This window comes from Bos grunniens, chromosome 7, assembly GCF_055505025.1.
Source record: "Bos grunniens cultivar Pamir isolate PY7600 chromosome 7, Bosgru_T2T1.0, whole genome shotgun sequence".
NCBI classification, from domain to species: domain Eukaryota; kingdom Metazoa; phylum Chordata; class Mammalia; order Artiodactyla; family Bovidae; genus Bos; species Bos grunniens.
The window spans coordinates 81382799-81405138 of NC_141171.1; the positions used below are offsets into that span (position 1 = coordinate 81382799).

General features: G+C 39.9%; 1 protein-coding gene and 1 long non-coding RNA gene across 4 annotated transcripts in view; one reads left to right on the forward strand and one right to left on the reverse strand.

The window, feature by feature from the left end:
* ACOT12 (acyl-CoA thioesterase 12) overlaps positions 1–15210 on the reverse strand; it is a 41470-nt gene extending 26260 nt beyond the window's left edge. For both annotated transcript variants that reach the window (XR_015168018.1, XM_086412810.1), the window contains exons 1-4: positions 15078–15210; positions 7330–7399; positions 3457–3517; positions 185–286 (exon numbers count right to left, since the gene is read on the reverse strand). Coding sequence is in view for 1 of the 2 variants with exons in the window: in XM_086412810.1 (XP_086268936.1) it covers positions 185–286; positions 3457–3517; positions 7330–7399; positions 15078–15210 (366 nt within the window). In the remaining variant the exon portion in view is untranslated. The remainder of the gene's footprint in view (positions 1–184; positions 287–3456; positions 3518–7329; positions 7400–15077) is intronic.
* LOC147369882 (uncharacterized) lies at positions 15207–17144 on the forward strand. 2 transcript variants are annotated; one of them, XR_015168020.1, is made up of 3 exons: positions 15207–15336; positions 16338–16382; positions 16841–17144. It is a non-coding gene; the product is annotated as an uncharacterized LOC147369882 (long non-coding RNA). The 2 variants fall into 2 exon arrangements; XR_015168021.1 differs by having other exon boundaries at positions 15324–15409.
* The last annotated feature ends 5196 nt before the right edge of the window (positions 17145–22340 follow it).

Below are 22340 nucleotides of genomic sequence, written 5' to 3' on the forward strand. Positions count from 1 at the left end.
TTCTAAGGTAGTTAATACTGTGGTATTGGTGACAGTTACAGTAAGTATTGGTGAATAACAAGTCTTGGGAAAGTGTATTCCTGGTAAGAGAGAAATGTCCCTTACCTGTAACAATTCTGATGCTGGTAATTCTGTTAATGAGTCCCTGAATCATATGCTAGATACTTTTCAGACAGAAATTTACCTTTTCTTTTCCAACTGGTTTGGCTACAAAGGTAGAGAAAGCCACACTAACAAGTTTCTCAGTGCCAGTGAGCATGTCCTCTACTGTAACCTTGATGCTGATCTGCAGTGGAAAGAAAAATAAAACATTTTCAGTCATCCAGACAACAGATGACACTGCGGCATTGAACATTCATTTATGCGCTTCACCATTGTTTTGTTTTTTTGAAAAAAACCAGTATTTTAATTTACTTTTAGTCAGTATTGTCCTCTCCATGATTTTCTATTAAACTGAAAAAGATATCTTCTCTGATTATAGAAAATAGTATATTTACCATGGAAAATTTTGTTAAGTGTAAAAATAAATGATAAAAATGGAATCTATCAAGAGTAAATATTATCACTAATCCTGTCACCCAAATTAATAATTACTAACCTTTATATAAATTTTCTCCTGGTGTTATACATATATATGAACTGTGTGTCTATGTATATAGATCTGTATGTATATGTATCTGTATACACACACACAAAAGACTACAGTTTTATATCTTACAACTTTGGGGTATTTATTAAACATTTTCAAATCCTATTATTACTAAATGTGCTTTTGAAAATAAGATGTTAACAAATGCCGTATAGCCCCTCAGAGAGGTGTACCATAACTATTTTTAATCTTCAGTCTCAGTTTTATAACCAAGTTGACATGGATAGAATGTTATTTATAGTCATGTTATTTGCAGCTTTGTTTCCTCTTTCAGGAGTTTTCTTTTTCAGGATTAGCAAGAATTGGCTAAGACACTCTATGGTGATAACACAGTGGACTGGATTTCCCATATGAAGAACTCTGAAGCTTAGGTCCTTATCATGATCACACTCTGCAGAAGTATAGGTAAACTTGGGAACACAGCCCAGAGAAATAATACTATCTTCTTGAAACAGTGGTCAACCTCGCCCATCTTAGTTCAGCACTGTGCTATCAATGATAGTATCTATTTCTTCATCTTCACCAAGTACATCATGCACAGAAATAAACATCAGTCAGTGAGTCACTTAACTTATGAAACCAAGTTAGTATTTGCATGGTAAATGTGAGTTAACTAGATGGTGATCAACCAGATTTAAACCATCCATTCTAATTCCCAACAACTCTCACCCATATAACTTTCTACTTTCAGAGAAATAGACAAATGAAAAATAGACAACTAACAGTAAAAACAAAGCAACAGTTTTGGAGAGTTAAAGCAAGATCTGAACCTTGTCTTCTATTAGAATAGTTAATGACCAAATGTCTCAAAAACATATGCCAGGAGAATTTCACTTTTTGTCATGACACAGTAGGTCAGTTTGGAACTATGTCGTGAAAACAACTGGAAAATCGGACCAAGTATAGGAAGCAACTGTTTTCACACCTAGGACAGCAGGCAATGCAGAGCTGGATCTCCACGGAAAGGGAGGATAAATGAGGGGAGCACTTGCTGGGCTCTCATTCTGCAGGCAGTTCCCAGACGATGACCAAGGAGGGGAAATGGGAAACACTGAAATGAGGACCCAGAAATCAAGATCAAGGCAGCTGAGACTGTCCCAGAAAGGAAGGAGCTACAAAAGGGAAGAATCCCAGGTATGTGCATATTGTCCCTGTTGAGTGTTTGGGTTGATACCAGTCTGAGCCTGTGTAGGGTGAAATTTCACAAAGCCAGAAAAGAACAGTTTCTGAGAAACGATTGTAAATTGAGCTCTTGTAAAAATTCCAAGAGTTCACAGCCTGGGAATCTGGTGTTCCCTCCAGCCAGACCTCACTGAATACACAACACATTCATAGAGACCACAGAGGACCACAACTTTGTAGAGGGACTAGATTAGCCCTAAATGGGGCTAGTATTTATTTTTCTTCAGATCAGAAATCTATATTTTCCATTCACTGGGTGTTTTGTTTTTTCTCTTTTCTGTTCTTTTCTTAGATTTTAGTCAAACTTCCTTTGGAAATTCTGGCTGGTCTCAGGGAAAAGGACAGGAGAAAAGAAAGGGAACTTTCATCTATGCATGGGCTGAATAGAGGGAGAGTACTATCAGGAGAAAGGCCAGGCCCAGAGGCTACTGTGTGCAGAGATCAAGAGCCCTATAGTTGAGAATCAGAATCCAGAAGCACTGTTATACTGTCCGACATGGCTCATTTTATCCACAAGTTTGTATAACCTTTCTGATTTCTTCAAGTTTTTAGTACCCTGTTTATATAGATACTAGGGGAAAGTGAGGACTAAATCAGGGTAAAGCCATCACCATAGGTATGGTTATTACCAAAACAGTTCTGTTATGGGTTAATTTGTGTCCCCCACCAAATCTGGTACCTCAGAATGTAACCTTATTTGAAAATGGGGTGTAATTATTTAAGACAAGGTCCTTCTGGAGTAGGATGGACTTCTGATCCCATATGACTGATGTCCTTCTGAAAAGGAAAATGTGGACACATCAACACAGGGAGAACAGCATGTTCAGACAGAGGCTGAGATTGGGGTGAAGCAAGTCACTGGCAAACCACCAGGGGTCAGGAGAGAGGATGGGGGCAGATTCTCTCCCATAGCCCTTGAAAGGAACCTCCCCTACTAACACCCTGATTTAGGCTGCTAGCCTGCAGAACAGGGAGGCAATCAGTTTCTGTTACTTGAGGCACCTAATCTGTGAAACTAAGATACAAATACATGTCATTTGTGCCCAGAGAGCAAAGGGACTGCTACTAACCAGCCTACAGGTTGCAATGTGGGATCCAGGAAATCCTTTCCTGCTATTTTAACCTGTATTGAGACTTTTGCATTTCTGAGAATTTTGTATTCATAACTATAGTAAAGAGAAGAAAACTAAGTAGATGAAGAAGAAAACTCTAAGCTTCCCTTCTTGCTCCAATTACTCTGCCTTTCAAAAGCTAGTTAATTGTGGGGCTGGTTTTCGTTAGGCGTAAGGAGATGGAGAAAAAGTAGAGTTAGAATATTAATAGAGTCAGAATAATTAATAAATAAAACCCATACCTGGCAAAGAACCAAGGGCGCCTTTCTCCCTTGTATGTTTACTTTCTGTGTATCCTTCTCTGTAAAAACCATTCATTGCATCACATTTAATTTTAGTAGCAGGGAAACATAGTCTCCTTATTTACCTGTGAGCCTGACTACAGATTCAAGGGCCTTCTGAAATTCAGAATCTCATAAACGCTTAAGTTATTCCAGGCTTCCTCCTCTGCCCTCTGTAAACAATAAAGAGATGAGCCCCAACAGGCAGTAGGAAGAAAAGGGAGCCTCTTACCTCCATGCTTGTGCTGAACGCTCTACTAACTTTTGCTTTGATGGTTATAACTTGTCCAACTCTAGTGGAAAAAAAAAAAAACCCTCAGTAATTCTAGCACATCTCATTTCAGACTTGAAGATTTACTTAAATATGTGTGCCATCGAACAGTTCCATCTTACCATGTTGATAATGCTCATGCATGAAAAATGCAAACTAATGATAACATAACGAGACAGCAGCAAAAACAAACACAGATCTTTGTAAACCATACATGTGTCAGCTGACTAGCCTCTTAACAGAAAAGGGCCTTTGCTAAGATGATGTGCAAAATGATTTCCAAATCTACACCTTGTACCACAGTTGTTTCCTAAACAGAAGTTACAACAAACACGTGCAAACCTATGCAATTGATATTTTAAAATGTTGGTTAACAAATAAATGGATAGATATACAAGCAAGCAAGCAGGCAAACAAATGGAATAGCTTCACTAGGTTTATAGGAGCACTCAGTGTTGCCAGATGATTCATTCACTCCACATTCTTTCTGGAACTCTGATCATGTAACCACAAGTTGTTTCAAAGCTTTTGTGTTTAGGCCCCTCGCTCACCTAAGAGTCTATCAAGCCTCCTCAGCTTTTCTCCCTTCCTTCAGAGGTGAACTGCATTCTCAGTGTTCTTCTCAATCTTTTCTTTCAGAGGAAGAAAACTAGGTCTCTTCCAGACCCCTTTCTTTACATGTGCCTTTGATCCCACCCCTCTCTTAACCTTTCCTCCTCCACCCATGGCCTGCTTTAGAGAGCTCTTTACTCTTGTAACCTCAGTCTCTGCCCCTTCCTCGACTCCTTATCAGTCTATGAAAATGTTCAAGCCTTTTCCTTTCTAAAAATCTTAACTCTCAAGTTTATTCTATCTCAAGATTCTTTTCTCTTCCCCTCCATATTCAAGCTTCCTATAATAATCTTTTTCTTTTTCCAGCTCATAACATTTAACTGAGTTCCAACTAGTCCTGGCACTAAGCTAAGACCTCAGGATACAGTGATTAATAAGACAAGGTTGCTGACATCAAGGAGACTGGTCTTCACTTGGGACACGAGGATATAGATGAAGTGTAATGCTATGACATTTTTCAAAAAGAAGAAAAAAATCAGGTATTACAAAAGCACCCAGAAGTGACTAATTCAGAAAGTCAGGGAAGAAGTCATAGAAGAGGTAACATCTGAGATGGGTTTTCAAAGATTAGGGTTTTGCCAGGTTTAAAAGTTTGGGGGTTTCATCCCTCATTCACTCTCAGTCACTCTTGTGATCTCTGCCCAGCCTTTAAAGGCAAGAGAAATTCTTAGGACTTGGTTCTCCACCAAACTAAACTTCTGACACTGAATTGTCAAATGAATGGAACGGCTAAAGTCCCAACTAAGTAAAATCAGTTTCGTGGCATGGCATTCAAGGCTTTCTGTTACCCACCCCACACTACTGCTAGGGCATCATCTTAGCACACCAGGCCTTTCCTAAGCACACCCACTTCTTCCCAATTCAGTGCTTAGGCTCTTACATGTACCTCATCTTGTGAAGTCCTTTTCCTATTCACTAGTGAAAATCTATACCTCATTTAAGGCCCATATTAAATACTGCCTCCATCATGAAACACTCATTGATTCTCTAGTCAACATGTACCTCCCAGAACTTATATCTCACCATAGGCATGCATCCTCTATTCTGAGGACTATATATTTGTCTGACTTTCTTACCAGACTGAACGACTGCCACACTCCAGAATTGTGTCATAATCATTCACGTATTCTCTTGAGCCTAGACCAGTACTTTTGGTATATGCAATATATATTTGTGAGTTAAAAATATCTAATATGGCTTTTGACCGAATTATATGGCTTTCTATAGGTAGCTTTCAATTTTCTTATTTTTTAATGGTGTGGGTCCCGTGCGTTTTCGTGGCCACAAGTCCTTTCTGATAACACAAACACAACGCAGTACAGACAGCAAACTCCAATTCAATGCTGAGATTACTTGTTAAGTCTAAGTTATAGAATTTGGGATTGGAAAGTACATAATAGATATTTTATTGTAAAACACTGTTGGCTTTCCTAAGCTTAATAATGGGTCTTCAATGTGTTCTCAAATAAGTTTGCATTTTCAGTAATCTGTAATTTTGTTGAGATAAAGACACATGTCAGCTTTTTCTACTTGAGGGAAAAAAATCACATAGTGTCTGCACTGAGTCAGCAGACCTTCATCTGTATTTACAGATCTTCATCTGTATCTGTATCTGTCAAAGGCTCTTTCAGACACTGCAGCAGACTATGACAACAAGTGTCAGGGGATGTTCAATAAAGGTTGCTGATCACAAAGATAGAAGAAGTGGGTTGGGAAAGCACTGGATAGACCGTAAGAAGATCCAGGCTGTAAGTGCCCTCTGACCTTTGGCTGCCCTCTGACCTTTGGCTGGCTATGGGGCTTAGGCCTCGGGTTCTTATCAGTACAAAGATGACTGCACTGAGTTCTGAAGGTCTCTCCATATCTACAGTTCGAATGCCTACCAAAAATTTCTTTTGGATTAGCTTTGAAGGTGTAATTTTTTATGCGTGTGGTTTTATTTAACTTAATTTTGTTTTTATATAAATGGATAAGTGCCAGATAGATAACTGTAAGCTGAAGATTGGAGAGATGAACTGGGCATCTCAGTGGACAGACTCTCTAGGGTTTGAAAACTGGTGGCAACTAGCAGACAATGTCCTCTCTTCCTTTTTTTTTTGGTAAGTTATGTTTATGTCTTTCAGGATCAAGATATTCAGAAAGAAAAAGAGATATAAACATAAAATCAAATAAATTAAATAAAACTATATGACCCTAGTTCATTAGAATTATTTATATGACCTCTTAAAAAAATAAAATTCCTAATTCTGCCACCAGAAAGGTATAGAAATAATGACCAACCCCGTATCAGTGAACATGTTAAACAGGGATACAGTGAGCAGATACAAATGTAGTACCTGTATAGGACAAAAGACCAGATTTCTTTAAAAAATAAATTGCAAGAGAAAAGAAGAAAACGCAAATTTTATGTTAAAGGTCATATCAGCCATATTGGTTCCTGATTCAATAGACCAATTGTTTAAATTAAAAAACAGACAAACATTTTTTTAAGACTATTGGGAATGATAGTTTTTGTTAATGCTATTGTGTCTATGTTATTATGTTTTCTAAAAGAGCCCATGTTTTTTAGAAATATATATGAAATATTCAGAGATGATTATGGGATTTGCTTAAAAATAGTCCAGGTGCGTGGGGGATTATGGAGGGGTATTGATGAAACAATATCATCCATGAATTGATTATTGTTGTTGTTAGGTGTTGGGTCGTTGGGGATCCATGGTACTATTCTCTCTTCTTTTGTATATGGTTGAAAGATTTGTATATCTTGAAGTTTTCTACAATAAGAAATGGTAAAATATACACATTCCCACATATAAAATGTTTTTCATAATTTAACATCCCTACTGAGAATAATTAATATTTACCCAACAACCTAATGATGAAATTCACCACTATAGAGATACTTATTATCATTAATTATTCTTAGTAAAGGAAGGAACCATTTAAGAATCAGCTTTTATAAATCCTGTAATGCCTTATATCAAAAGGCATTCAATGCTGAAACCTATTTCTTAACAAATCAGGGCTATAAATTTTACACTGAGTATTTACTAAAAGTAGGTCCTGAAATTATTATTATCTACTGATTTACATTGGCTCAAATATTACTTATTAACAAATTGGATCCATGACTGCAAATGAGTTAGCTTAGGTGCCACAAATACATGTTGTAAATGAACTAATAAACCCAGGAGAAAGGCATGATAAAGCAATGCCACTTACCTAGCTGTCGCTTCAAATTGTATGTCATCCACTGAGGCTGTGACACAGGAAACGCCAGCATGCTTTTCAGCTTCAAAAAATAGGTTAAAAAAAAAAAAGGGCTGGATTAGTTATGTTTAAATACTTCAGCATGCAGGAAGAGGAACAAAACAAGTGGGTTTATTCTAGTAACTCATCCCTCTATTCAGTACAGGAACGCTGTACCCACACTTCTGAATGAACTGGATTGATAACAGTTCCTTTGCTTGAAAAGTTATTTTTCTACTGCGTGGAAGTTACTGTACTTCCTGCAAAGTTTTAATTTACACTGTCTTTGATTTGAAATTCAATACCAATACCCAGCATATCTAGCTACTTGAATAGTAACTTCAATAAGTTGGTGTCAACTTCCATTTTGTCAAGTACTACCCCTCTTTAAAAAAACAATGCATCAGAGCTGTATCCATTGTCCCACATAACCAGTAGCTGAATGTATTTAAACCACTTAACCAGTGTAAGCATTGAACAGTACAGAAGACTTCAAGGCCATATCCCAAATCAGAGAGAAACTTATCTCAGCATCAGAGAAATAGAGATGGGCATGTAGTAAGTATTTAATCATTATGTACTTATTACTACTAAATCCATATGAAATTCACTTGCATTAATTGTGCTGGAGGAGGAAAGCATTGAGTAGGGTGAGAGGTTAGGAAGGAGCTCCAATTATTTCCATGGTCCCTGTCTGCATTATTTAATTCGTTGTTTTTTTTTTTTTTATTGTTGGTTTTACTTTATGTAAAAGTATCGGAATTTATCCTCTTTGGGAAAAATGTTGACATGTGTTTTTTCCAGAATTTCATTCTGAGGAACAATTAAAACCTAAGCAGGCTGACTGCATTAGCTTTTTAAAGAAATTTTAACTCCATTTTAATTTTGCAGACTTCACTCCTAGTGCCATATTATGAAAAAGAAAGAGATAGTGAATTATACTGAATCTGCATTCTCTGTGTATAGAGGATTACTTTAATTGTAATATATATTGACAGTCCCAGGTAAAGAGATATGATAAGGTACTCCAGAGAGCAAGTATGTGAAACATTCTTCCCTATGATCTAATTCTGTAGAAAATGGGACATTCTCTTTTACTCAGTGGAAATAGCTATTCTTCCAAATATGCACATGACCTAAACTGAGTTACTAGAAAATTAACCATAGCAGAACTGTGTATGTGAGTGATGGAGAGGGGAGAATGGGCTTCCCAGGTCTGAAGTTCAATTAGAGAAAAGACACATAAATATATTAGACTCTAGAAATGCTCAAGGTGGGCTCAGTTTAATTCAGTGTATCAAATATTTGTTAAATTCCCATTGATTTTCAGACACTTTAAGCTGAATCAGTCCTGTCTTTTAATGAGTCTACTCATTAAAAGTCATAGTCAATGCCCTTTTTCTGGAGAATAATTGGGACTCTTGCAAATATATGCTGTAAAGTTTCCTGACATGAGGGAATGATATGTTTATTAAACTACTCTTGTTGATAAAGTGTAACCCTGTAGCCAACCAATTTGGTAACCAACATGAGTTACCAAATTTTGAGTGATTTAAATGATGACTGAAGTGCAAAAAAAAGACTTTTTATTGTACATATTGGGCGTCTTCTATGTGTATGTAGCACTATACCAGATTGCATTAGGGATCACAAAGAAACATAATCATAATAATTATCATTTATTATTGGTCTGGCACTGAGCTAAGTATGCATGTTAATTATATGAGGTTGATACTGTTAATAGTTCCATTTTACAAATGAGGCAATTTTGGCTTAGAAAGATCAAATACATTGTTCTAAATAGTCATTTTGACTGTAGAAGCAATAGGAACTCTGAGAAAAAAGGCCAACCAAAAAATGTTCCCTAGAGAAGTTCTTGGCTGAATATGGGCTTTAGGGACTCAATTGCCATGGTCTATATTATAGACTTTCAAGGGCCATTAAATTAAAAATGAAAAATTAAAATATGGGGAACCAGCATAGGGCCACAAATTTTACGTGTGATCATTTTTCTTTGTAAGTGTGACAGAGATGAATTAGACAGGACCAATCTCTTCTGGTTCTTGGTTTTAATTGTCCTTCATGCAGTATGCCAGTAAAAGTGGAGGACCCCTAAAGCTATTTCTGATTTCCTGGGAAAACTGAGAAGCTGAGGAATAGTAGTAGCTAAGTGGATGTAATCCAGGAATGATGATTGATCAAAACGATGGTGACTTCTTCATTCCTTCTTTTAACTAATATTGATTAAATTCTTGGGCTCCAAAATCACTGCAGATGGTGACTACAGGTATGACAAACCTAGACATCATGTTAAAAAGCAGAGACATCACTGCCAACAAAGGTCCATCTAGTCAAAGCTATGGTTTTTCCAGCAGTCACGTATGGATGTGAGTTGGACCATAAGGAAAGCTGAATGCCAAAGAATTGATACTTTTGAATTGTGGTGCAGGAGAAGGTGCTTGAGAGTCCCTTGGACAGCAAGGAGATCAAACCAGTCAATCCTAAAGGAAATCAACCCTGAATATTCATTAGAAGGACGGATGCTGAAGCTCCAGTACTTCGGCCACCTGATGAGAACAGCCGACTGTTTGCAAAAGACCCTGATGCTGGGAAGGATTGAGGGCAAGAGGAGGACAACAGAGGATGAGATGATTGGATGGCATCATTGACTCAATGGAGATGAGTTTGAGCAAACTCAGGGAGATGGTGAAGGACAGGGAGTCCTGGTGTGCTGCAGTCCACTGGGTCGCAAAGAGTCAGATATGAGTTAGCGACTGAACAACAACAACCTGTGCTGTGCCAACCTCTATGTAAGGTCCTGGAAATGTAAAACAGCCACTGTCCTTATTCTCATGGAATCTAGTGGAGAACCAGACATTAATTAAATGAGTACATAATAACAAAATGAGTTAGGTGATCTGAAGAAAACATGGATATTTTGAGGGTCTGTAACTGGAGGAACCACACCTGGGTGGGATGTCAAGAAAGGTGTCCATGTGGAGAGGATGCTTGAAGTGAGATCTGAAAGATGAGAAGGAGTAGAAACAGACGTGTGTTGTGGAGAAGGGAGCAGAGAAGGGAGGGCTTGCTGGGCAGAAGGAACTGTGGTTACAAAGGTCCTGATGAAGGTTTTTGTGGAAAAAATGAAAAAAGCAACAATATGAGTAGGTAAGAGAAGGCTGAGGATAAACCAACAGGGCCTTGAAGCTCTTGGTTGACAATTTTTGTAATATTTAGTATTAAAGATATTGTTTAAGATATTTCAGTATCTTCGGGCCTCCAGATGAGGCTAGTAGCTAACTCTTAATAAAAGTGAAAGCGTTAGGTGCTCAGTCGTGTCTGACTTTGTGACCTCCATGGACTGTAGCCCGTCAGACTCCTCTGTCCATGGAATTCTCCAGGCAAGAATACTGGAGTGGGTAGCCATATCCTCCAGAGGATCTTCCCAACCCAGGGACTGAACCTGGGTCTCACGCATTGCAGGCAGATTCTTTACCACCTGAGCCTCAAGGAAAGCCCTAATTCTAATGAGGTCAGTGGCTAATTCTAATAGTTGTTTTCCTATATATCATAAAGTGTTTTTCTCTGCTTTCAAGATTTTCTGTTCACCATAGAATTGATGATGTGCATAAATGTGACTTTCTTTGTATTGATTTTGCTTGGTGTCCCATGATGTTTCTGAATCTGTGCATGTATGTCTTTTACCATATTTGGGAAAATTTCATCTATTATTTCTTCAAATATTTGTTTTTTTCCCATGCCTTCTCTTGTCTATGGGACTTTAATTATAAAAGGCATTTTATTTTTTTCATAAATCCCAGACATTTTATTTTTTAAATTCATTTTTTCCCCTCTGTTCTTCAGATTGGATAATTTCTATTGATCCATCTTTATGTTTAATAACTTTACTCAGTCACCTCCATTCTTTGTTTAATCCTATCTAGTGAGTTTTTAACTTAAAATACTATAATTTTCAGTTCTGGAATTTCCATTGAGTTATTGTTTTTATCGTTTCTATTTCTGTGCTGAGATTTACTGTGTCTTTAGTTATGATCATATTTTTCACTATATTCTTGAGCAGAGTTATGACACCCGGTTTAAAAATCCTTGAAGCTTAATTCCAGCATTGAGTCTTCTAGGGATTGGTCTCTACTGACTGTCTCTTCTCCTAAGAATGGGTCATGCTTTCCTGTTTGTTTGAATATCAAGTAGTTTTGGATTGTAGCCTAGTTATTATGAGTGATATGTTATAGAAATTGTGGGTTCTTATATGATCCTCTGAAGAGTATTGTGCTTTTTTTTAAATTGGATAATTTGATCAAACTCACAGTATAAAACTCTGTCTCCCTAAAGGTGGGATCAGCTCTTTTAATTCTTTTGGCCTCAGGAAGGAAGTATGGAGTCTGCCTGTATATACATGACTCAAGGTTCACCAGAGAGCTGAGCAAAGATTATAAATATATTTTAGGGCTCTACCTCTCTGGTTCTCTCTTGTCTTGAATTTTCCCCCTCATATTCCAGTAGCTGTATTTCCCCTAAATCCTCTGGCTCTTCAAATCAGCAAGTCTATGAGTTTCCCTCAAATTAAGCTGGGAGAATATTAGATTCTTTCTAAGGACAGAAGATCTTAAAATTATTAAAAACAAAACAAACAAAAAAAGACAAAGCTTCTTAGCACCATTCTGTTCCTCTGAGAGTTGATTTCCAAATGTTTTAAACCTACTTTTGTTTGCTTTTCAGTTCCCTTATGTGGCTTTTATTCAGTGTTTGTTCCAGGGATTATGGTTATCTGTGCGAGATATTTTTCTAATGGGAGATACTTACCATGTTAGAAGAGGAACTTTTATAGCCTTTGGTAAGGAAGACAGTGGGACAAGATGAACAGAACAAGTGACATGATCAAATAAGCACCTTCAAAAAGTACTTTAGATGCAGTGCGGAGAGGAGACCAGAATGAATGGAGAAGACCAGTTTGGAAACCACTGCTGAAGTCCACATGAAAGATGATTATCCTGCCTTAGGTGGTGGCAGTGGAGCCTAGCAAGATGCTTGGGTGTGAGAGATTGCTTCAAGGGAACGTTGATAAGACTTGGTTCATAGATTAGCTCTATGGAGGGAGAAGCAAGGTACAGAATCAAGGATGTTGATGCCTAGATTTTTGGCATGCATCACTGGGTATTTGGGTGCCATTCCTGAAAGAGTGAACCCTGGAAAAGATACACAAATGAAATAGAGAAGGAAATGTGAGACTGAGATATTTTAAAATATGGAGGGTGGAGAATGACTCATAGATGGCTTAAAGGCTCTAGGATTAAGATACGAGAAGAATAATGGGGCCACTGACAGAAATGAGGTCTAATGGCGACGTGATAGTGAATGTATTTCATCTTCCTTTAAGCATTGGGAAGGCATTTGGGAATCTAGCAGTGCCCGTGTGTCATGGGAGTACTTCGGGGCCACAGTTGTGATCATTACTTGTCATAGTAATGTGTCTATACAGAAGTGTGGGTCACTAGGAACTCTGGTTGGAAAAATGCCAGGAAAAAACAGGTTTATTTTTTTATTTTTTATTTTTTACTCCTTTTGTATTAAATATAATACCATGGAGCATTTCTCTGCCAAAGATTCAGTTACATCTTGGATATAGGTCAGTTGGTAAAGAATCCAACTGCAATACAGGAGACCCTGGTTCAATTCCTGGGTCAGAAGGATGTACTGGAGAAGGGATAGGCTACCCACTCCAGTATTCTTGGGCTTCCCTTGTGGCTCAGCTGGTAAAGAATCCACCTGCAATACGGGAGACCTGGGTTCAATCCCTGGGTTGGGAAGAGGCCCTGGGGAAGGGAAAGGCTACCTACTCCAATATTCTGGCCTGGAGAATTCCATGGACTGTATAGGCCATGGGGTCAAAAAGAGTCGGTCATGACTGAGTGACTTTCACTGGCTAAATAATGTCCTTTGCTTATGTAGTGTCTTTTCCTACTGTAGAGTGTTTAACAAAGGTATTAAGCATGTTTCCAAACCAACTTTATCATAAAGGTTTCTTCAATATTGTATTGTTAATAATATAACTATTAAGGTCCACAGTAATCGGTTATCAGTTGACTCCTGCTGTGGTCTGAGTTTCCAAAGATGTAAAAGCATAGACATTTTTATGAAAATTGCAAGAGGGCAATTGTTCTTTCATTATAGGACAGAAGCACTGAGTGAGGTAACTTTAAAAGTCACTTCAATATTCACATGATGAATTCAGTTGCCATGGAAATAGGCATCGTTATTATTAGCAACCTCCATAATTTCTATACTGGTTTCTCCTCCATGTGAATTACATTTGTATTCATGTCGCCATTATTATGTTATTATAACCAACCTCAAATCCTTATTAAAACTGTTAAGACAGAAGCCAAACATTCCTATCAATAAACAGAAATCAAACAGACTGGCATCGGATATGACTGAATTTTGTGGGTGGTTAACACACAGGGGATTAGAAATTGTATGAACACTCATTCAGGAAAGCAGGGATTTGTAATTAGTTGAGCTTTACTTTTGTCCTCTGTAAAATAAGAATCCTGGGATACGTGATCTTAAGCTCCTTCCAGCTCTAATATTTTATCCTAACATAGTTTACTTAAAATGTACATTTGCTGGGTCTATTAAGTGTTGTATGCAAAGCCTGGCTTCCTAAATAAGATTGCAGGCTCTGGACACATCCGTTCAGTTACCCATCCATATAATCAGGAGGTTTTTGTTTAGTGCTTAATAAGCATTAGAAAACTAGCTTTAGTTTACATGCTAATTGGCCAGTCAGGAAATCAAAGGTGAATGTACTAATACACAAAGTAATCGCAGATTGTGTTAAGTGGTGTGAAGGAATTTGGAAAGGGTGTTGTGACAAAAGCGATGAAGGGTGCAAGTGTACAGCAGGTGGTTAGGATAGACTGCTCTGCAGAAATGATGTTTAGTGGAGACGGAACGCAAGGAAGGGCCAAGAGGAGAGTGCAAAGGCAAAAAGAACAGCAGGTGCAAAGGTCCTTCGTGGAGACAACGCGCGCGCGAGGGCGTGGAAGGCAACAGACTGACTTCAGAAGCAGATATGGGAGATAGGTGATGTACTAAACTAGACATTAAAGAGATCTGCAGAAATGTAAGCCAATATCACTTCTCTAAGTACATTTATGTTCTTGTTGAAAATAGTTATTTTACAATAAAAATATGTAATGGATTTTTGTTATTTTCAAAAGAATTATTTTTAAAAATTTCACATATGGTAAATATGCATATAAAAAAGAACCCATATGAATGTTCTCTTGGGGCCTCGCTTATTTAATGGGATAAAAGACTAAGAGGTTTAAGAACCAGTGGTCCAGGACTTTCCCAGTACTGGATAAACAATCTCAATCATTATTTCCCAGCTGCACAAGGCTTAAAACTCTGTAAATACCCTCCCCTCCTTCCTTCTCCCTCCTTACCCATTCCGGGTCCTGGGGTGGCGCAGGCCCGCACCCCACTGCCTCAGATCTTTTGACATCCTGACTTCTGCCTTACTGACACCAGCCATCCTGCATTTCCACATCCCAGCCCGCTAATGGGGCACTCTCCTCCATCCCGGACACTCGCCTACCCAGCACACACTGGGCCCCTCAAGTAGGGCTCCCCCCATTCCGGACCCCGGCACCCCGGGTCTCCCCGGTCTTACACCCGCCTTCCAGCACTCCTACCCGCCAGGCAGGCTGTGGTGTCGATCCACTTGAGCAGCTGTCCTGCGCTCAGCTCGCCCCGAGGGTTGGCGTGCGCAGGCTGGATGGCCTGGCTCATGCGCACCTCCGCGGGCGCCGGCCGCTCCAGCTCCATGGCTCGTCAAGAGTGCGAAGCGACCGGGCCTGGGCGCCGCCTGGCCACCGGCCGGACCCGCCCCAGCTCCAAAGGGCACTGAGCCGCTGTCCCCAGCCCGTATCCCGCGCCCTGCTGCACCAGGAGGTGAGATTTAAGAGGCCAGGAATGTCGCGAGGAGAGTGAAACGGAATTCTTCACTGAATCTGGGGCAACCGAGGTTGGCAAAGCTGGAACCAGCTCGGGTTTCTCACCTGTAAAGGGGAGATAGCACTTATCCCAGAGGACTGTGCAGAGAATTAGTGAGATATAGTACAAAACTCACGGGCTAAGGGGACATGGGTGTTCGCCAGGTAAACTAGTGAGGTTACTGTCTGCCTGAAGAGCTTGACAAGTGATGGGGAGTTAATAATTAATTGGTTACATTTTCTCCAGAAGAGGGTAGACCTTTCGCTTTAGAAGTTGATTTTTAAACTGTTTGACTTTTCTTTCTTTTTTTCTGCTGTACACTGCCAGGTAAGGGTGGGCAATCACTCGTCCCATCCCTAGTTCAAAACCCACCTTCTGGTTCTTAGGATAATATAATGGCTCAAAAAAAAAAAAAAAAAAGCCCATTACTCATCATTTTGTTATGAAATACGCCCACAGCCAAACACAGAAAGAGGGGCTGATTTTTGCTGGCATATCAGAGGCACCCAATAAGGGAAGGCAACCTTTTGATTTTAATGTAGAGAATAAACTGTTGCTGTGTTGCAAAAGAGCTCAACAAATCCCAAGAGAATTTCTTCTTGATGCGAGACAGAATCTAGAATATTAAATAAGATTTCTCATTGTCAACCTTTAGCACACATAAGCTTTGTAGAGCTGAAATCAGTGATTCTACAGAGCACTCCCCATTGAGGAAACAGTGACACCAGAAAACCTACAACATGTTATAGAGCCAGAGATGCTGTATTAGGAGGACCGGCTGCATCTGGGAGGGCATTCAGGGGTGAGGAAATGGGCGCCTGGAGGGTGTGTTGGGCAGGCAGCTGATGTAAAGGAGCAGTTAAGGTAGTTGAGTACCTGACTTGAACTCAGGGCTCCTGACTTACCACAAAGTCTAATCGACTCCAACAAATCAGTGCTGCTTTTTCATCCCTTTGCAGATGGCCTGCTAAGCCCCAGCTTGGAGCATCTGAATGGAGATTCTGGTAATTTTGCTTCTTTTTTAAAAGCGCTTTTAACATAAGAGAGGAATGAAAGAATCATGAACATGATAGCTTTTCAGGATCCTCTGTGGGTAGGTTTCTGTCCCATATGAGCTTAAGAATTGAATGCATTCAGTTGGGTAAGTAGGAAGTTTGACTTCTATAAAGTGACTTTTTTAAACAAAGTAAAACTTATGCTTCCAGGATGGTCCCCTTATAAGTTGCTTTTCAAATAACAGTGTTATTAGTTTTATCATTTTTGTCATTCCTCATTAGAAAGTGCCTCTAGAGTTCTTTATAGCATCTTGGCAGATTGGATTATTATTCAGCAAATACTCACTCCATCTACTGATAACTCCACAGGAGGCACTTACTGGTGTGTAGCTTGGCCATGTGACTTGCATTTTATAGAATGTGAGGAGGTAACGGTGTACCAGTTTGAACCTAGCCCTTATTTTTAGGGACATCTGACCTCTGCAGTGAGAAGATGCTGTGCCTGAGCTGCTGCCCCACGAGCATCTGGGTGCCGGGCTGCATTCACGTATTGCAGAGCCATTCCAGCTGACCTGCAGACTTGCAGCCTGAAGCTGAGCCATGCAGCAGACATGCAGACTCCTGAGTGGAATCTGACTATTTATTTTTTGTCTGTCACTGTGATTGGGGGATTGTTACATAGCAATGCCTAACAGTTACATGTGTGAATTTCATTTATTAATATTTCAGAAAATTTATTAAGTTATTGGAAATAAAACATGTGTTTATGCTGAGTTTTATTGTTTGGGGTAAAAAAAGTGGTGACTAACATAATAATATGTATGTACTTGCTTTATATGTATACTTGACTTTCCAAAATGATTATCTGGAAAAGGACAGCCTGTGTCTGTATATGTACGTCTAGGAATGTATGACCAAAGAAGCAAAGTACACAAAGTCACCACTGTGCTTTGTTATATGTATTATCTCCTAATTAGGTGTCTTGATTATGGTTTCTTAGCTTTTGTTGGTTTTGCACCAATTTTCAGTTTCATAGACTCTGCCTGAAACTACTGTTCTTACGGTTTTTGTTTTTTTTGAATAGCATCAGCATGTGTGAACATTTGCTATATCCTTCATCTGTCAAAGATTTCTGCTATTATGTTTGAAGAAAAGGCTTCCATTCTTCCATTTCTGTTTAGAGACATCTTTTGAAGATGAGCTGGTCTGAAGCCAGCTTGATTTTAGAAGGTCATGCGTAAGAGCAGGAAAGCTGTTCGGGAAGAGTAGACAGAATATGATAATCACTAGAATAATAAGAACATCTTAGGATGTTGGAGTGCAAGGGAAACGAGACAGTCAGACCCCCTCATTCTGGACATGAGGAAATGAGGTATTTACCCTGGGTCACGTTGTAAAGTTAATGGTCAGGCTCTGAGGAAACTGAGAACAAGGAACATGAAATATAAGCAGAGGGAAAAAAAAGTGCTTCCCCCCAAAGTGGACCCTCCATCAGAAATTTGAGAGCAAGAAGTTTATTTGGGAGAAAACTGCAGAAAGCACTTGTAGGAGAGTTAAAGTATGGTCCCCAGACCAGCAGCTTCAGCATCACCTGGGATTCTGTTAGAAATGCAGAATCGGCCTACCCCCAGCTTGCTAAATCAGAAAAGAAAGAAAGAAAGTGAAGTTGCTCAGTCATGTCCGACTCTTTGCAACCTCATGGACTGTAGTCTACCAGGCTCCTCAGTCCATGGAATTTTCCAGGCAAGAGTACTGGAGTGGGTTGCCATTTCTTTCTCCAGGGGATCTTCCCGACCCAGAGATTGAACCCGGGTCTCCTGCATTGCAGGCATACGCTTTACTATCTGAGCCACCAGGGAAGGATGCTAAGTCAGAAGCTGCATATTATTCTATTTCCCGAGGGAGTTGTAAGCATATTAACCTTTGTGAAGAACCTGCCTGAGTTATTCCTCCCAGCAAAGTGGGAGCTGGGATTTTCGCCCTCCAGTTCCCATCCTTCACTGCTGAGGGCTGCTTCCCAGCTGAACTCCTCCTCAGCACTCCTGATTTCAGGGCAGAGCAGCTCTGTGCTGAGAGCTGTGCCTCTGTAGGGAGGGAGGAGGCTCTCAGCTTGTACTGAAGCTGGGATGGAGAGTGCCGAGGGGCTGCAGGCAAGGTGCCCAGCGTGATACTTTCTGTCCTGAACTGATATTCAGAGACTTCCCAGGGGCAGCTGGGAACTTTTTCTTCTTATGAGATGAACCCCAGGCAGAGGGTCTGGTAACAACGTATTTCATACAGAGATGAACTTTATTAGCTACCAGTCTCTATCTCTACCTTTGGTATAGGTTAGGAAAGGTGCCAGCTCAATGTTTTCAAATACAAATGATTAGGGATGTGGTTCAAAGTGTAAATATGAAGTTTCTAAACAAAAAAATTCAGAATTGGTTTCCATATATTTCAAGTGCCAGCTTATTGCCTGGAGCGTCATTGCTCCTGGACCCTCTTCTTGGGGTCACACTGACCTTAGGAAATTGGACTGTCCCATTTAGCATCTGAAGCCTCAAGCCAGCCTTTCTCCTGTTTGTTCCCATACCTTCTGTGTCCGAAGCTCTTAAACAGACAAGCATTATGTGTACAAGCCAGGTGTCACCTGATGTATGGAGTACAGCACTTTATTCTTTGAACAAAAGCCATGTGTATTAAGTCCAGTTTTTTCACTTCGCAGGGTTTGCTTGGCCTCGCCTTCCGGAGGTGCAGTAGTAAAGAATCTGCTAGCTAGGACAGGAGAGGCAAGAGACACAGGTTCAATCCCTGGGTCTGGAAGATCCTCTGGAGTAGGAAATGGCAACCTACTCTAGTATTACTTGGAAAATTCCGTGGACAGAGGAGCCTAGCAGGCTATAGTCCAGGGAGTCACAGAGTTGAACACCACTGGGTACACACACACACCCCTTCTTCCCAGGACCTGCTCAGTGGAGGCTCCTGGACACCACTGCCACTGCTTGACAGTTTGCTGGACTCCAGGGTCTGCTTTCAAATATGGAGTCAGCTTTGTATCTCTGGAATAGCCCCACTTGGCCATGGGGTTTAATTCTTTTTACATGTTGCTGAATTCTCTTTGCTAGTATTCTGTTAAGGATTTTTACATTTACAATTTTGAGAGAAATTAATCTGTTTTCTTTTCTTTACTGTCTTTGGTTTTGGTGTCAGGTTCATAAAATGAACTGGGAGGTGTTCCCTCTGTATTCTAGAAGAAATTCTTGTTCAAACATCTGTTAGAATTCTGCAGTGAAGCCATCTGAGCCACTCATAACACGCTATATAGCCCTATGAAGTATTATATTATTATTAATATATTATATTTTTATTATATAATGGGTGTTATTATATTAATAATTACCATTTTGTAGATGAGGAAACTGAAGCAACTTGCCCAAGATCACACAACTAGGAAATAGTAAAGCCAGGATTCAAACCCAGTAGTCTTGCTGCTGTCTCAACTAGGCTGAGAAAGTGACCAATGGGGTCCAATGCAGTTCAGTCGCTCAGTCGTGTCCAACTCTTTGTGACCCCATGGACTGCAGCACACCATGCTTCCCTGTCCATCACCAACTCCCGGAGCTTACTCAAACTCATGGCCATTGAGTTGGTGATGTCATCCAACCATCTCATCCTCTGTCGTCTCCTCCTCCTCCTGCCTTCAATCTTTCCTAGTATCAGGGTCCTTTCCAACGAGTCAGTTCTTCACATCAGGTAGTCAAAGTATTGGAGTTTCAGCTTCAGCATCAGTCCTTTCAGTGAATATTCAGACTGATTTCCTTCAGGATTGACAGGTTGGATCAGTTAGGAAATGAGAGGTGACAGTTTACCTAGATCTGTCTAACTTCAAAGCCATGCTTCTTCTAGTCCAAGCTACTTTCGTTCACTCGTTCATTCAATCAGTACATATTTATTGAGTGCCTACTGTGTCCCAGGGACTGTTCGGGGCATGGGATAAATGAATGATGAATGAAATAGATTTAGTCCCCAACTTTATAGAGTTCATTGCTTAATAAATAACATGCGAAAGTGCTACAAAAATGTAATTCATTCTAAGAAGTATGAAACGATGATAAACATGTATGGAAACTAGCTGATGGCTGTGGGAAACTCCTCAGATTATATCTTGCAACTGACCATTTACTAAACTTGAAGGTCACTCCTGATTTGTGTTTGTAAACAATCACAGACCTTCAGAACAGTGGAAGTACCATACAAAGATGTGCTTGTTGCCGTCCAAGTGTCCTGCTCCCAGGCCCTTACTGTGGACAGAGCTATGAAGTGTGTGTGTTTTTCTGTCTATGGTGGGTTGAATGATGGTCCTCCCCAAAGACCGTGTCATACTCACTAGAATGGCTCCCCATGGGCCCATCCACAATGGGTCTAGATGTGGCTGTCACTCTGTAGTGAGTGGGAGAGGGCAGGGGCCGACCCCCGTTGAGCTCAGAGCTCACCTTCCAGGACCAAACGCATCTTTAACCACGAGGAGTCATCAGCCAGGGCTTGGTGACTGGAGCAGTGCTGGAAGGCTAAAACCTACCTATTTCATTTAGGAAGAGGCCTGTACCTCAGCATTAGAGGCATTTCCTGGTGGTAAAATGGATATTTATCCCCTATTAGAGAGATATCCGTCTGCTGAGAAAAAGCTCCAGATTAAATTTCAAGGATGAAACAAGATTTGTCCTGACAGGTACGTAGATCCTCAAAGACTATGTAATAACCTCTTATAAAACAGTCAGAAATTATTTTTTATGGCAGTTCTCCACTTTGTATAGAGCCTTTATGATTTGTGCTTAATAATATACTGCCTTAAAATTTAGAATTGTTTAATACCAGCATGTCTTTTCTCTCTAAGGAGATTCATGCATCAGCTATTTCATTAAACATATTGTTTTAAATGTATAATATTGACCAGACACTGGGCTAAGCATAGGTAAGGCCCCCATTCTCAAGGAACTCTGTCTGGTATTTAAATCAGTAATGTGGTGTGGAAAAGGCGCATCATAAGATACTGTACGCAGTGCATGAGGACATCGAGAGGGGAGGCTCTCCTCCACGTGGCCATCCCCAGAAAGTCCTCATTGCTCTGTCAAGCAAGCAGCAGGACCTAAGCATCCTGAGCAAAGGAGAATGCTTTTGGGCCTCCCAGAATTGGCTAAATATGTTGAACCAGGCTTGACAGTGGACAGGTACAAAGACTTTGCTGCAAGGTTGGGACATATGGCCCTGCCTCTGCTGCTTCCTTCCTTGTGGACCTTGGTTAAGCTCTAAAGTCTCAGGAGAGAGCATCTATCTGACTAAGCTTAATTCATGTCTTCTCATGGCCCTAGGACTGGGGAAGAGAAGAGCACAGTTTCAGTAGAGATTGAGACAGGTACCTGGAATTACTTTCTCTTGAAGATTAAACAGAAGAAGTTATTTCCCCAAAAGAAATTGATCTCTGATTTGGAATGGAGAATGGAAGCTAGATGAATTTTTAGAATTATCAGTGACTTGTACAAAGGCATTCAGGCATTGGGAAGACATAGGGAAAGGCAAGTTCTTGATAGTGTTGATCAGCAGCTGGATCAAGCCTCACCTGAAACCAACATACTTTGGAACTTTCTAATTTCATGACCAGATAAGTCTTTTCTATGGCCTCTTCTCCCCCACCTTTTTTTTTTTTTTTTGCTTAAGACAAAACAAACAAACAAACAAAAAAACATGTTTGAGTTTGGGTATCTGTCATGTGTAACCAAAAGATTTCTAACCAATACATACCCACTCCCCATTGTTCTTACACAATTGCTGGTAGTTTTTTATTTTTCTTTTATTTCCTATGGAAATATTCATTTCTATTTTTCCAGTCTCTGAGTGACATCCATACTGCTCATTTTTAGCTCATATCAGGTGAGTGACACAACTCCATAACAACATTTTTAAGTCATTTTTCTCAAATAGGTGATA